At 46.2% G+C, this 13,761-nt stretch overlaps 1 protein-coding gene across 4 annotated transcripts in view; it reads right to left on the bottom strand.

Annotated features, from left to right (window-relative positions):
- Window positions 1-2,089: 2,089 nt before the first annotated feature.
- Window positions 2,090-13,761, bottom strand: part of SEC14L1 (SEC14 like lipid binding 1) — a 61,576-nt gene continuing 49,904 nt past the window's right edge. For 2 of the 4 annotated variants that reach the window (XM_088661615.1, XM_035104569.3), the window contains exons 10-17: window positions 13,312-13,382; window positions 12,372-12,543; window positions 11,722-11,856; window positions 10,500-10,634; window positions 8,966-9,217; window positions 6,772-6,950; window positions 4,412-4,513; window positions 2,090-2,608 (exon numbers count right to left, since the gene is read on the bottom strand). In XM_088661615.1, coding sequence (XP_088517741.1) covers window positions 2,593-2,608; window positions 4,412-4,513; window positions 6,772-6,950; window positions 8,966-9,217; window positions 10,500-10,634; window positions 11,722-11,856; window positions 12,372-12,543; window positions 13,312-13,382 — 1,062 coding nt within the window. In that variant the 3' untranslated portion in view covers window positions 2,090-2,592. Of the gene's footprint in view, window positions 2,609-4,249; window positions 4,514-6,771; window positions 6,951-8,965; window positions 9,218-10,499; window positions 10,635-11,721; window positions 11,857-12,371; window positions 12,544-13,311; window positions 13,383-13,761 lie in introns of those variants that run through there. The other 2 variants (XM_088661617.1, XM_088661616.1) reach the window with 1 other exon arrangement.

Raw genomic sequence — 13,761 nt, 5'->3', positions numbered from 1 at the left:
GTAGGATAAAATTTATGCAGCATTTGTGGGAAGCTAAGGTACCAGCAGGTGGCAGTAGAGGAGAACTGACAAGGTATCTCCATTAGCGCCTGCAAGTATGTATTGGTAATTTGACAAGAGGTGAAAACAAAGAGAGGACAAGGTACCAAGTGCTGCTGCTTCAGCAGAATATACCGAGCATTTTTGTACACAAGCTATGGATCTCCTGGGAATCTGCTCCCATGAATACTTAAGAAATCTTTTCCCTAGCCCGACATCCTCATTGCACCAGTCGATCACCCTCACGTAGAATCGAATATATTCAGCTGTATTTTCACAAGGTGTGCAATTTTCATATGAGCAAAAGACATGCAATATTCCAAAAAATGAAAAAGTGGGTGTGCCTAAGGAGGCCATGTTCAGTTTAGGAGGGGCTGAGCCAGTGCAAACCAGGAAGAGGAAACGGCCTCTTGCGCATTGTAGAATTTTGTAAAGGTACTTACAGAGACCCTTTGCAACTGCCTAGGAAGCACCCCTGCACCCAAGGGCGCCTAGGTGACCCTTGTCCTTAACATAGGTTAACAGATACATCATAATACACAGAAAGTTTGGTTCTGGGCCACATTCTTCCCTGTAACCAAGCTGCCCACATTAAGCAGCTATACCAGGCACCCCCAAACTGCGGCCCTCCAGATGTTTTGGCCTACAACTCCCATGATCCCTAGCTAACAGGACCAGTGGTCGGGGAAGATGGGAATTGTAGTCCAAAACATCTGGAGGGCCGAAGTTTGGGGATACCTGAGCTATACCTATCCAAGGTCGTCTACTTTTACGTAGCTTCTGTCTTCAGACAAAACCTAAGCTTTTGAAAGCAGAAGGTGCAAATGGAAAGGCATAGCCATGAATTGATGCAACTCATTATGGCTGCGGCACTCTTGAACCCTCTCAATTTTTGAATCTGTCCCGTGGCTAATTAAACTGCTCTCTCTACAGCAGTGATGTCCAACCGGTCACCCATGGGACCCCTCTTGATCTTAGTTATTGAAAGTCTCCTCCCCCCTCCTCCGTCACTCTGTTGTGTGAAATAGGTGGTCTTTAATTACAATTAGCCGACGAGTTAGGAAATGAAAGTGGTGGTTACCGCTGCAACGTTCTTTTAGGTTAGCGATTTCTTCCCGCCCCCCCCCAAAAAAAGCTCAACAACTTTGGCTTCCCAAAGTAGATCACTTCCAGAATTTTTATAATGGGAGATCGCAGTCTCTTGTGAGTTGGACGTGCCTGCTCTACAGCAAGGGCGGCTACAACTCCCATCAGCCCCAGCCAGCATGGCTAGCAATGGTGTTAGTTGTCTAGCAGCCCAACAGTATTTAGAGGTATGCCAAATTCCCCACCCCTGCTCCCAACACACACACACACGACCAGCCCCAAATATTTTGCTAAATGTGGCAAAGGGCAGGGTTGCAATTCCTACGGACATTCCATATGCAGTAGCCAAGTGGGCTGGCAGGGGAATCTCCTTCGGTGCACCTGGGGAAAGCAAGCTAGTTTAAGGGCTGCAGGACTGGGTGTATGGCACACAACAGTTCTATCCTCCCAACCAAAGAGAATTGCCAGGGTCTGTCTCTATTGCCCCCTAGCATATTCTGCCTGAAGTGGTTGCCTCATTCTTCTTAATGGTAGAGGATAGCTAGCCTCTCTTGCTGTAATCACACAAACTATTTAAGGGGGTGGGCTTGTAGTACATGAATAAAGAGAGCTTGAGTATGGAGTGCAGTAGTAGGCCTGCCACCTGTATTCCCATACTGAGGTGTTTTTGAAAAATATTGATTTGTGTTTGTGTGCACGTGTGTACACAAACACACGCCCATCAGATTGATATTGGCCCAAAGTCATGAAGAATGCATTGGATCAATGCAGCAGAATCCTGTGAAATCCTCCATTTGAAAGCGGCCTTAGAGAAGAGCCCTTTGAGGTCTGGAAGTACTGCCTGCTTTAAGCCCCAGAGAGGTAAAAGGAAAAAGGGGACAGTCATATGTATAGTTTGACTTTCCTCAGCTCAGCCCTGTTATACCACCTCTTCTTCAGCTGGGAAGAAATGATTCAGACTTACTTTCCCAAACAGTTCACATTTATTGATACGAATAAAAAAAAATCTTTTAAAGACCGTTATCTTATTACCAAGATTGAGGTAATATGTTTACAAAACATTTACAGAAATTGATATGAAGTTCATGAATACAGATGAGGAGAGAGGGGGAAAGTTGTTAAATTAAGTTCAGTAAAGGTAGGACCAGCAGAATTATCAGTTCTGACAGGAAGGATCGCGTAGGTAGGACCACACACTATGGAGAAGAGGATAAGTTGGGTAGGTAATAGTTGCCATGGCACTCCATTTTTTAAAAAATGCTGCTTTTTGTGATGTATGGACCCCCTCAAGTGTTTGTGCTTTGAGCTCTGAAAGATGCATTTGACTTCTAGGGGGGGAAAGTATCCCCATGGGACACTTCTGAGCAAACTTAATAGATCTTCAGACAGGAGAAGTGGCTGTAACTACAAAGCCAGACATCTCTGAGCTGATGTGGACTCTTGAGTGAAGTGGTTTCTTTACAGCTGTCAGCAAAATCGCCATCTGAGAGAAAAAGAGAGAGAGAGAGAGAAAAAGAGGGGACCATCCCTTACAAGTGGGGAAAAAAAGAGGACATGCCTTTTTGCACCAGGAACACTAACTGGCTGCACATGGCACTATGTTTCTTTGAGGCAGGAGCTATGTTCATGACTGCATATCAAGCATTAAAACCGCTTCTGAAATCATGGGGTGGGGGGGGGGCCCTGTCTTATTAGTTAAGCAACTATCACAGGCAGCAGGAGAGCAAGAGAGCATGTGTGAGTTTGTGACCTAATGTATATTCTGCCACCCTTCCTACAATTTGACCAATACTTGAAGGGCCACCTTGACATAATACTTCAACCACCACAACTGTTGGTTGTCTAATTCTTAGGACAACTGTTTTAGTCAGCGTTTTACGACCTTTAAATGAACATAGGCATTTGACACCCTGATCCTAAACCGATTTCCACAGAGCACAGCACCATCATATTCTACAAGCTCCTTCTCTGGCCTAGTCCTATTTATAAACAAGGGGCTTTTAATTTAAATATATTTCCGATCTGGGGTGGGTTGAAGAGGATACAACTTCAGCCGCTACCCGCTTTTCCAAGTAATTTGCAGCCTTTGAAATGTTTTAACTAGCTGGTTATTAAGGTCCGATGCAACACAGCAAACTTAAGACTGGCTGAATGTTTTGAGCTTTCCAAAAAATACATGCAAGGTTTGAAGCTGAAGTCTCTCAAATATTAAGGAAGTAGCAGGGGAAGGGTGCTTAAAAGAGCACTTAGCATAGTAATTAAAGCCCTGGTTATAGGAAAATTGAAGCTGCAATAATTGTAGCCACAGCAGACTACACTTGTGTTATAAACAGGATGCAGTGGCATCTTAGTGACATGTGAGATTTTCATTGCAGTTGTAGGACAGATAAGAATCTGAGAAAAGAGCAGCCACCCCCTTCCACTCATCAGCTCTTGGCAGAAGAGATGCCAGCACTCAGTGGGTGGTTGTTCAGGGTGAAGAGATGCAAGTTGGGGCATGGTCAGATGGGGCTCTGGAAGTTTAGGATGTTGAGACGAGCTTGCTCTGTCCTCTTCAGTGCTCAGAGGTGTAACTTTATGGACCTGAAAAACCTTTCAGTGCCGAAAGCTGGAGTTATTAAGCCCTTAGCAGTGAAATGTATGAATGTCAAAAGGGCTGCCTGAGAAGACCAGAAATCCTGCTTCCTCCGCCGAAGGCAGCACTCACCTGTGACAGAGCTAGAGAAAAAGGTAAGCAGTTCAGCCAGGCACCAGCTGGCACTTCATGAAATGTCAAGTATTCTAGCTACTGCCTTCCTCTAGACCTAAATGCTGGGCAGAAGCAGAGGAAGAGTCTCACAGCAGCCCAAAAGGAGGAAGTGTTTTCGAGCTTTGCGAGAACCTCACTGACAGGAGCTTTAGGTTAGATTTCTAATGCACTATAGAACGTGTTGAAAGGATGGTATTTTAAAAAATAAATTCTCAACCACACTGATTACTCCTTTCGTTGCAAACCAGCCCTTGCATGTCCAGGTTAGGATTTGTGCAAGCATGCTTATGGTTGGGGAAGGGGGGAAATACTATGGTTACCGCATTAAGACTGTGGATATGCTTTCAGTACTAATTCAAAACAAAACCAGTATACTTAAATGCACACACAGCTACTTTACTATCTATAAAAAGGCCTTCCACATGTTTTTTTTTGTTTTTGCATTTGTCACCGATGATTAAGCTGTATTGCAGTTGGCTGCCATAGACGAAGGTCCGGCCATCTCATCAACTGGCTTTTGGCTGGCAGTGGCACTACCTGGAAATCATGGAGCTGGAGTGAGACTGGCCGGAAGAGGTTGTAGCAGCACTGAGCTGAGAAAATCCGCTGTGACTTGATTCAAGGCTGCTCATGGACCCTCTGCAAAAGAGACAGATAATAGGGTATTATACAAACTTGGTTTTTTGTTTTGCTTCTGTTAATTATCCTGGTTGTGTGGAAGTTCCCTCTTTCCATAGAATCACAGAAGTTGGAAGGGACCCTGCGGATCATTTAGTCCATCCCCCTGCAATGCAGTCTCCAGCTGTCCCACACAGGGATCGAACCTGCAACCTTGGCATTATCCTGTGCTTTCCAGAACAGTAACTGTACAGTGGTGCCTCGCTAGACGAAATTAATTCGTTCCACGGGTCAATTCGTGAAACGAAATTTTCGTCTAGCGAGTCCCAGTTTTCCATAGAAATGCGTTCCTATGGGCTCCGGGGGACTGGCGGCAGGGAAGGCAAGCAGGCAGGCGCTTGCTCTCTTGCCTGCCTGCCTTCCCCACCGCCTGTCACACGAAGATCAGCAGGCGCTGCTTGTCAACCAGCGTCCGCCGATCTTCGACTCCGTCCCCTGATGCGCTACGGCTCAGGGAAGCAGGCAGGGAGACGGCAACAGCCCGCAGCTTCCCGGGCTGTTGCCATTTCCCTGCCTGCTTCCCCAAGGTGAAGCGCCCGGGCAAGCCCGACACAGCGGGGGATCCCGCCTGTCACACAGCGGGGATCGTAGGGGCTTCTCAAGCCCCTACGATCCCCTCTGTGTCGGACGGGATGTGGGGGGGAGCGCAGGAAAAACCCTGCATTTCCCCCGCATCCCGCCTGTCACACAGCGGGTATCGTAGGGCGCTTGAGAAGCCCCTACGATCCCCGCTGTGTGTCGGACGGGATGGGGGGGACGCAGGATTTTTCCTGCGCCCCCCCCCATCCCGCCTGTCACACAGTGGGGATCGTAGGGGCCTGCCTCCCCCGACATGGAGCGCGGCTTCGGAGACCTCCGAAGTTGCATTCAGTGCCAGCGGAACACAAAGGGGAACCAGCTGCAGCAGGGAAAGAAGGCAAACGGAGATCAGCTGAGAGGCGGTGACAGCGCCTCTCAGCTGAGCTTCCTTTGCCTTCTTCCCTTGCTACAGCTGGTTCCCCTTTCGCTAGATGAATGCCCTGATTTTCGGAGGTTTTTATGGCCACGCTTCGCAGGACGAAGCGGTGGCCATAGAAAATCTCGTCGTATAGCGAGGCAACCTCCGATCAGAAAATCCTTTCGTTAAGTGGAATTTTCGTCTAGCGAGGCACCACTGTATTGGTTTGTTGTCCTATTTATTTTTTTATTTAAAAAACCTCTTTATACGCTCTGCCTACCACCAGCATATGAGTTCCCACAAAAGGAATGTTGTCCTCAACAGAAATAATAATAAAAGTTGCTCATCCCTGATTTACACGGTAAGGTAAACCCAAGAAACCAGAGTAAATGGGGGGCTCTTTTCTTCAATCTAAATTCCAATTTAACACTTGATTCAGTAGGAAAATATTTAAGAATTCTCAGTCCTTAATGCCCTTGGAAGAATTTCAATTCAAGATAATGTTCAGATATATAGGGAGAGAGATTTCTTTCACTTCTGACCATCTTGAAGGTTGTATCCAAACCAAGAGGTTTTTAATATGCCAATGGATTTGCACAATACTATGCAGCCAGAGTGAGGCAGCTTTGTGATCCTTGGGCCCAAGTGCATCTGAAACTAGGGGCAACCAACTTTTCAGGTTGTCTACTCTAGACAAATTCTGCAAGTAGGCATTTCACATACGAGTTCGGCTTCATGAGAATCTGTTCCTTCACAAAATATACTTGCAGTTTTTGGATCCTTTCGGCTTAGAGCCCTGAATAGTTCCCTATGATTACAGTCCCTTGTAATAGAATTGTAGAGCTAAAATGGACCCAACAGTCATCTAGTCCAACCCTTTGAAATGCACATGGTCCTCCATCCAATTTGAAACCATACTGGACCTTGCTTAGCTTTGCAAACATGCTAGCAGTTTTACTGCTGCATCCCTGATCTTGGTGGTCAGGTATCTCCATTCACAATAGCTTTGCCTCCCTCCCTCCCCCTTTCTATTCCCTGGTTCCTGCCAACTTTACTTAATACTCGTATTTGATCTGCAGTAAGTACTTTCACAACATTGCTGTTCTAAGCAATTCTGGCAAAGTGGCAGAACTGCAAGGACCCTTCTTCCATGTTTAGAAGGCCTTCACGGTATTGCCTTTCAACCAAGCAAATCTTAAGAACCATTTTTGATTTTCCTTTCAGGGGTCTTTCCATTGGGATTTCCCCAGCATTGTGCTTGCAAAGCCACAGCTAAGCATACCTGAAATCTTCTGACCCAATTACTTCCGTGTAGTACATCACTTTGCACTTATGAGATGAGACCTGTAGAGATGCCAAAACATCGTCCACACGAGGCAGGCTGGTTGTAGCACAAGCAGGCATACTGTGAAACTTCCACTGGAGAATGTAGAAACCAGGCCACCTTGTCACATGGGACCCCTGAAAGCAAAGCGGGGGGGGGGGATATACGAATGAGCTTTGTTCACAACTCTGGTTTGCGACTCATAGTTAAGAAGCAGCAGTAGTATACATCAGGCATCCCCAAACTTCAGCCCTCCAGATGTTTTGGACTACAATCCCCATCATCCCTGACCACTGGTCCTGTTAGCTAGAGATCATGGGAGTTTGGGGATGCCTGGTATACATCTTCTCTAAAACTGTTTACTCCAACAACAATCCTGAAACAAACCCCACACAGGTGGTCTGTAGGCAAATTGAACAGTAGGTTTAGCCTTTATAGCTGGAGTCAGTCAAGGCCTCACCTTCCCCAGATGGACTATAGGAAACCAGGTCTTCCAGGACTCATAGCTAGATAATCACCTCTCAGAATGCTGCATGTGGCAATTTTTGTGTTGTGGGAAACTGATGGGCTGCAAAGTGTTTCAGCCTTACAGTTGTGGTGAAACTCAACTCCCCCAACCCCCATTGGCTGGAACTTCTTTTCAAGTACAGTGGTGCCTCGCTTTACGAATGCCTCACACAACGAAAAACTCGCTAGACGAAAGAGTTTTGCGTTGCGAGAGGCATTCGTAAGATGACAAAAATTTCTATGACCGCTGCTTTGTCTTACGAAGTGCGGCCATAGAAAGCGGCAAAGGAAGATCAGCTGTCAGCGCGGGAAGCTAACAGCTAATTTTCCTTTGCCAGGGGGGGCGGAGCCAAAACGCGGCGGTGCGGCGGCTGCCCCTGCCTGTCTTCCCCTTGGCTCGGGGAAGACAGGCGGGGGCAAGCAGCACCTGCTGTGATTCGGCTTTGTCCCCCGGAGCCACCGCACCGCCCCACCAGGGAAGACAGGCGGGAGGCGACGGAGGGAGAAGCGCTTCTCTCCCTTGCCGCCTCGCCAGCGCCATGAGACGGCGCTTCCTCATGTTGGGGGAGGGAGGTGGCGGCGGGAGAAGTTGCGCTCTGTGTCGGGGGAGGCAGGCGGGAGGCGGGGGGAAGCTCTTCTCCCCCCCCCGCCTCTCGCCACACTCATCTGGCACGGAGCGCAACTTCGGAGACCTCCGAAGTTGCGCTCTGTGTTGGGGGAGGCAGGCGGGAGAAGCTCTTCCCCCGCCGCCGCCTCTCGCCGCGCACAGCCGGCACGGAGCGCAACTTCGGAGGTTTCTGAAGCTGTGCTCCATGTCGGGGGAGGCAAGCAAGGCAGTGGCTGGGAGAAGAGAGCTTCTCCCCCCGCCGCCTTGCACACAGCCAGCATCGGACGGGGCTTCGGAGACCTTCTCCGAAGCCCCATCCCATGCCGCCGCCAGTCCCCCAGGGCCTATAGGAACGCATTGATTAAGTTTCAATGCATTCCTATGGGAAACTGGGACTCGCTAGACGAAAAATTCGTTACATGAATTGACCCGTGGAACGAATTAATTTCGTCTAGTGAGGCACCACTGTACTCGATTGATATATCTGGGGATATGAAGTGGATGGCAATACCAGGGCTTTCCTTTTAAAAACTGACCAGCACCATCCTAAAATCCCTTACCATTCCACAGCAAACAGTAAGGCTACATACATTCAGTAAGGCCACTCGTGACGCAAGGCAACTTTTCATTGCAACTTAAGAATTCTCTTAGATCTGCCCGGTTACTGTTGGTTGTGATCAGATAGCCCATCCAAGAGTCCAGTGATGGAAACCCCATAGCGCTTGAGGCATTACTGACTACAGCTCCCATCATCTTAATTGCGCTACCTGGGGTTGATGTTGCACTGGGAGTCAAAACATCTGCAGGGGCATAGAATTGGAAGGGATCAAGAGGGACATCTAGTCCAACCTCCTGCAATGCAGGAGTCTTTTGCCTAACATAGGGCTCAAACCCACGACTCTGATATCAAAAGTCTCATGGCTTTCCCAACCCCTGCTGTAGTTCTCTTATTACCAATTCAAGTGACTTCTGCTTGGGGTAAGAAGCCAGTTGAAAGTACCCTAACAACATGGATTTTGCCTAGAGGCTGGTTCTCACCTGTACGCTCTCCCCTTCTTTACAGCTAAGCGGAGACTCCACCATGCTGTAGTCCCGCCCCAGCTGCCAGGCTTTTTCTATCAGTTGCACATTATTGCCACCGGGAGAAGTAATGCTGTGGGCCCCCAGGGAGTCCTTTTTCGGAGGCTGTGGTGCTCTCTTGGAGTGATAGATGTTAAATACAATGTCACCTTTGCAAACATCAAAATCCCAGGTGATCACAGACGAAGCTTCCACAATCTGAATGAAGATCTAGAGAGTTGGAGGATAATTATATTAAAAATTAGGTCAAAGCAAAATCCTTTCAATGAGAAGAGCCAATTTGGCGCTGCTGTCAAATTCCACACACTTCGAATGCTCTGGGGTAGAAACCCACTGTGTTTGTATTTGCTACAAAACCTGCTATGAGGGATTCTGTAACCATATGCAAGAGTTTAATTGCTTCTGCATCCAAATGCGTAACATTTACAAACAAACATTTTAAAAAGCAGTACAAAGTCAAATTACACTGTCAATTTTCATTTAGGCCCTACAATTAACAAAACAAAACCCATGTTATTTTAGAAGCCATAAAGGGGGGGGGGACAAATTCACCCTTGGCTTTATGACAGCAATTGTCTGAACTTTTGTTACTTTTCATTAGATGTTATCCTTTATGGTTTTTTGCAATGTTGAGGTTTCTTAATGATGATATGTTTTTAATTGTTGTAACCTGCTTGAAGGGCAAGTAATAAGATATAGGCCTTCCAGTGCTCGAAAGGGACAGTTGCTACATCTAGCACATCTCTGCTTTAAGGAAATGCAGATTAAAAGACTGGCCCTCCAATAATTGGTGGCTCAACTGCATCAATATTCTTCCAATTACTACATAATAAAAAAGGTAGATTAAAAGTATGCTACAGGCACCAACAGAGAGTATTCAAAGTGCACCACATCTTCTTGTTTTCTGGGGGGGGGGGGGAGTTTAGTAAGGGGGAGAGTCAAGGGTTGCCTTCACAGCAGGACTAGGAACAGTAATCTGAGCAGTGCTCAAATTACAGGTGGGTCAGAAGGGCTTGACCCCCTTATATTTTGAGGCAGCCCATGCTACTACTTTTAGCAGACTGCAGGAAAACAATGTTAGACTAAAAATGGGGATGGAGTTGTGTGCCTCTCTACTTCTTCCCCTTATTTCAGCATTGTTCACCAACACAAGTGCAAAAGAAAGGACTTAGAAGGAACTAAGAAGATGTTTCAGAAAGTCCACTCTTACCGATAACTGTTCATGCGAGGCCGGCTTGCATTACTAACAAAACAGCTGAACAAAGCTGAATTAAGATTTTAGCTCCTCTGTTGTGAATATAAAATTCTTAAGGTAGCATTTTTCTAACTGTGGAAGAGAAGATTCCTCTACACAGTTGAACAATTATTTTGAGAGTGGACCAGCTGAAATATCATCTGAAGCACCTCTAATTGCACAAAGTTGGCACGAAGCCCAGAGCTTGTCTGTCATAGACAGACAATTGGATGCAAGAAAGAAAACAAGGAAACTTGCCTCATGGGGAGCTCCTTTGAAGACGCTTGCAGACTGATAAATTGTTTCTGTCCACAACTTTATGTCTTCATTTTCCAGTTCTTCTGCTGTACGGTATAGAGATTTGGGAACCAGCCCACCTTCTGGAACTTCACACTTCAGAGATTTAATTAAGGTGGAGGGGAGAGAAAAATCAGAATTAGATCTCAAACAGATCACACCTCAGAAAGAATCTGCTCAGAAGTAAAGCTCTTAATGGATGTGTGTTATCATTGAACAAAGATACTGAAGAACACATGTGAATTGGTTTTTAAAAATTGTGTGTGTGTCCTGCCCCCCTTACAATTTCATAAATTCATACAATTTCAAACAAGACCAAACTGCAAGTTTGGAAAATTTATATAGTGGGTTGGACCCTCCACCCCATATTCTTATTCAATTCTCCTGGTGCTGTTGTTTTTACAGCCAAAATGGCAACAGCCACACAAGGTGGTCATTAGCAAAGTTGGGTAACCCTGAGAACTGCCAGAGTATAAACCTTTCAGGGAACCAGTGATTCTAGATGCATTGTTAATTAGAATTGCAGTGTGCTCCACTGAGTTATCTGAACTTGGGGCGGGGGTTACACATTTGACAGTGGGGCTTCCCTCGTGCTTGATCCGAAAGGTGCGGTTAGTGCAGAATGCCACAGCAAGAGTGCTGCCAGATGTCAGCATATAACACAGCTCTGCTCAGAGATCTGCACTGGTTGTCCATTTGCTACCGGGCCAAGTTCAAGGTGTTCCTATTCGTATATAAAGCCCATAACAACCTGGGACCAGTTTGCCTACGAGATCGCCTTACCCTACACATGGCCACTCGACCGCTTGGATCAGTGTAACTGCCACTACTTACAGGTGCCACATAATATCCGTTCTGCATTTTGTAAGAACTCAATTCCACTTGGAACTCCCTGCTTATTGAGATTAAGCAGGTGCCTTCCACTGTACTATTTTCGGCACCTGCTAAAAACATTCCTGTTTAGACAAGCCTACCCAGATGTTTAGAAAGCTAAAGTAATTTTAATCTGTATTAGTATTTAAACATTTGCATGTTTTAACTTAGGGTTGTACGTTTGTTCTTTTTATCTGCTGTGGACCACTTCTGGGTGGTGGTGGTTTTTACACTTGAGCAGTGTATACATTTTATGGAATAAAGAAAATTATCAATGAATGCAGTTCTGCTACAACTACTGTTTACTTACCATGCATTCTCCACCAAGAAAATCTGGAATGATTTCTTTGTCAATATAATCCAGCAGTCCACCGGGTCCTTGATAGTCATTGCCAGCATAGATCAGGAATTTCTTTCTTGTGTTGTCATCAATGAATGGACTAACCTGCAAGTAAAATACGAAGTTAAAAAGGTAGCTCAATGGCTTTGAGGTGATTGCTCTGGAGGCAGAGGCAGCTTCAGAGACACAATGGGAAGTTCTGGGGTACCTAAATGAGCAGGGTGTGCTGCAGTCATTCCTCTTTATGAAGGGGGTAAATTACAGCCTCCAATTGCTTCTCCCTGTGGCCAGAGGGCTCTGCCGGTCAGCAACTTTGTGAGCAGGCTCACTTGCCAAGAGGGCTGCTGACACCAAGGGAGTCAAGTCCCCGGATCCTCAAATGGCTTCAAGAGGATACTTTTACTATTGGCGATGCTCATAAAAGTGGCATGTTCAAGAGGTGAACTATTCCACCAGGCCACATGACTACTGTATGTAACTGGATTGCTTTTGGTTCCAGAAATGATGCTCCCTATAAAAAACAATGTTGCAAGTGTTGACCATGCCTATTTTATAGTACTGGGCTGGGTCCCATTTTCCAAAGCACAGGTCCCAAGGGAGACAAAAGCAGATGAACGTACCAGTGTCCAGAGGACTGGAAACACCCTGGGAGCTCGCAGAATGAGGAGGCGCCCCAAGGTTTCCGGATAATTGGCTTCAACCACCTCGATGATCCTTAGCAAAGCCTTGACGCCAGGCCTCCATAAGTGCCGCATGTTCAGGCCCTCCAGATCCACCAAACAGGTCCAACAACTGTTTGCCCCAAAGCAAAGGCAATGAACTTACTAAATGTGTCTTTTTAAAACACAACAAAAACCTCCCCACAGCTCCCCCAAAATCAGATTTGCTGAAGAGGTTTGTATCAATCACTAGAAAGATGTTTTACTCTTGTCACCCTTGCCTTAGTTGTTGGGTGCATCACTGAACTGACGACATCCAAAGCTTCTAGGGCAGGCATGGCCAAACTTGGACCTCCAGCTGTTTGGGGACTACAATTCCCATCATCCCTGACCACTGGTCCTGTTAGCTAGGGGTGATGGGAGTTGTGGTCCCCAAACAGCTGGAGGGCCAAAGTTTGGCCATGCCTGTTCAAGGGAGTCCCCAATGTCACAAAACTCCCTTTCATCTATACTCTGGGTGTGAGGGATGACAACCTGTCTTCACCCTGGAGCAGGTGAAAATCTACTTCCAAGTGCCACATAAGGCCTGTAAAGACATTTCCCATGTTTTCCTAAACATTTGGCTGAAACTCATATGAGATGTGTCCTCCTAATCAATATGTGGGCCATGCACCTCCCTTTGAAATCATGGCTTTGGGCATGATGCACTGCAGTGGCCAAACATGGCGTTCCACTGCATCTGTGGGCACGGGGACAGGTAGGAGCCCTCATACACAGAAATTTCACGAGTATATCCTTTTAGCTAACATATGAAACAATCTTAGAGTGATTAGCATGGAGTCTCTCAACACTTCACATTCCACTACTCATTATATTTCATTTAAGAGCTATTCTCTTTTACCTTATAGGTCTTCCAAACACTTTCGTATTTTCTTCGCACCTTCTCAGTCCTTCTTCGTTAATAGAGAGAACCTATACACACACAAAAATGAGAAACCTAAACATACACAAAAATGAGAAACAAGGATACTGCAGAGATGCTGTAGCAGAATAGCCATGGCCAAAATCAGGACATAGCGAACTGCTTTTATCATCTGTTTTACCTTTGAAAGGAGATAATTTCGTTGTTCCCGCAAGGGGACAATGACAATAAAGATATCTTATCTTATCTTAAAAAGTCGCAAGAGCTGGCCCAGGGAAGAACTACAGACCAATCTCCATAACCGTTTTGTCTAGCTGTACCACAGAATGTTATGGGATGAGGTAATATAGTGGACGGTTCTACTTCACAGTGGGGAAATTGCCTTTTTGCAAATCCCCTTCCACACACTAGAAACCTGGCAAATGGGAA

The sequence above is a fragment of the Zootoca vivipara genome, chromosome 2 (genome assembly GCF_965207765.1).
Source record: "Zootoca vivipara chromosome 2, rZooViv2.hap1.1, whole genome shotgun sequence".
Classification (NCBI taxonomy): domain Eukaryota; kingdom Metazoa; phylum Chordata; class Lepidosauria; order Squamata; family Lacertidae; genus Zootoca; species Zootoca vivipara.
The sequence above is the reverse complement of the archived record's forward strand: the minus strand, read 5'-3'. Positions and strand labels throughout refer to the sequence as shown.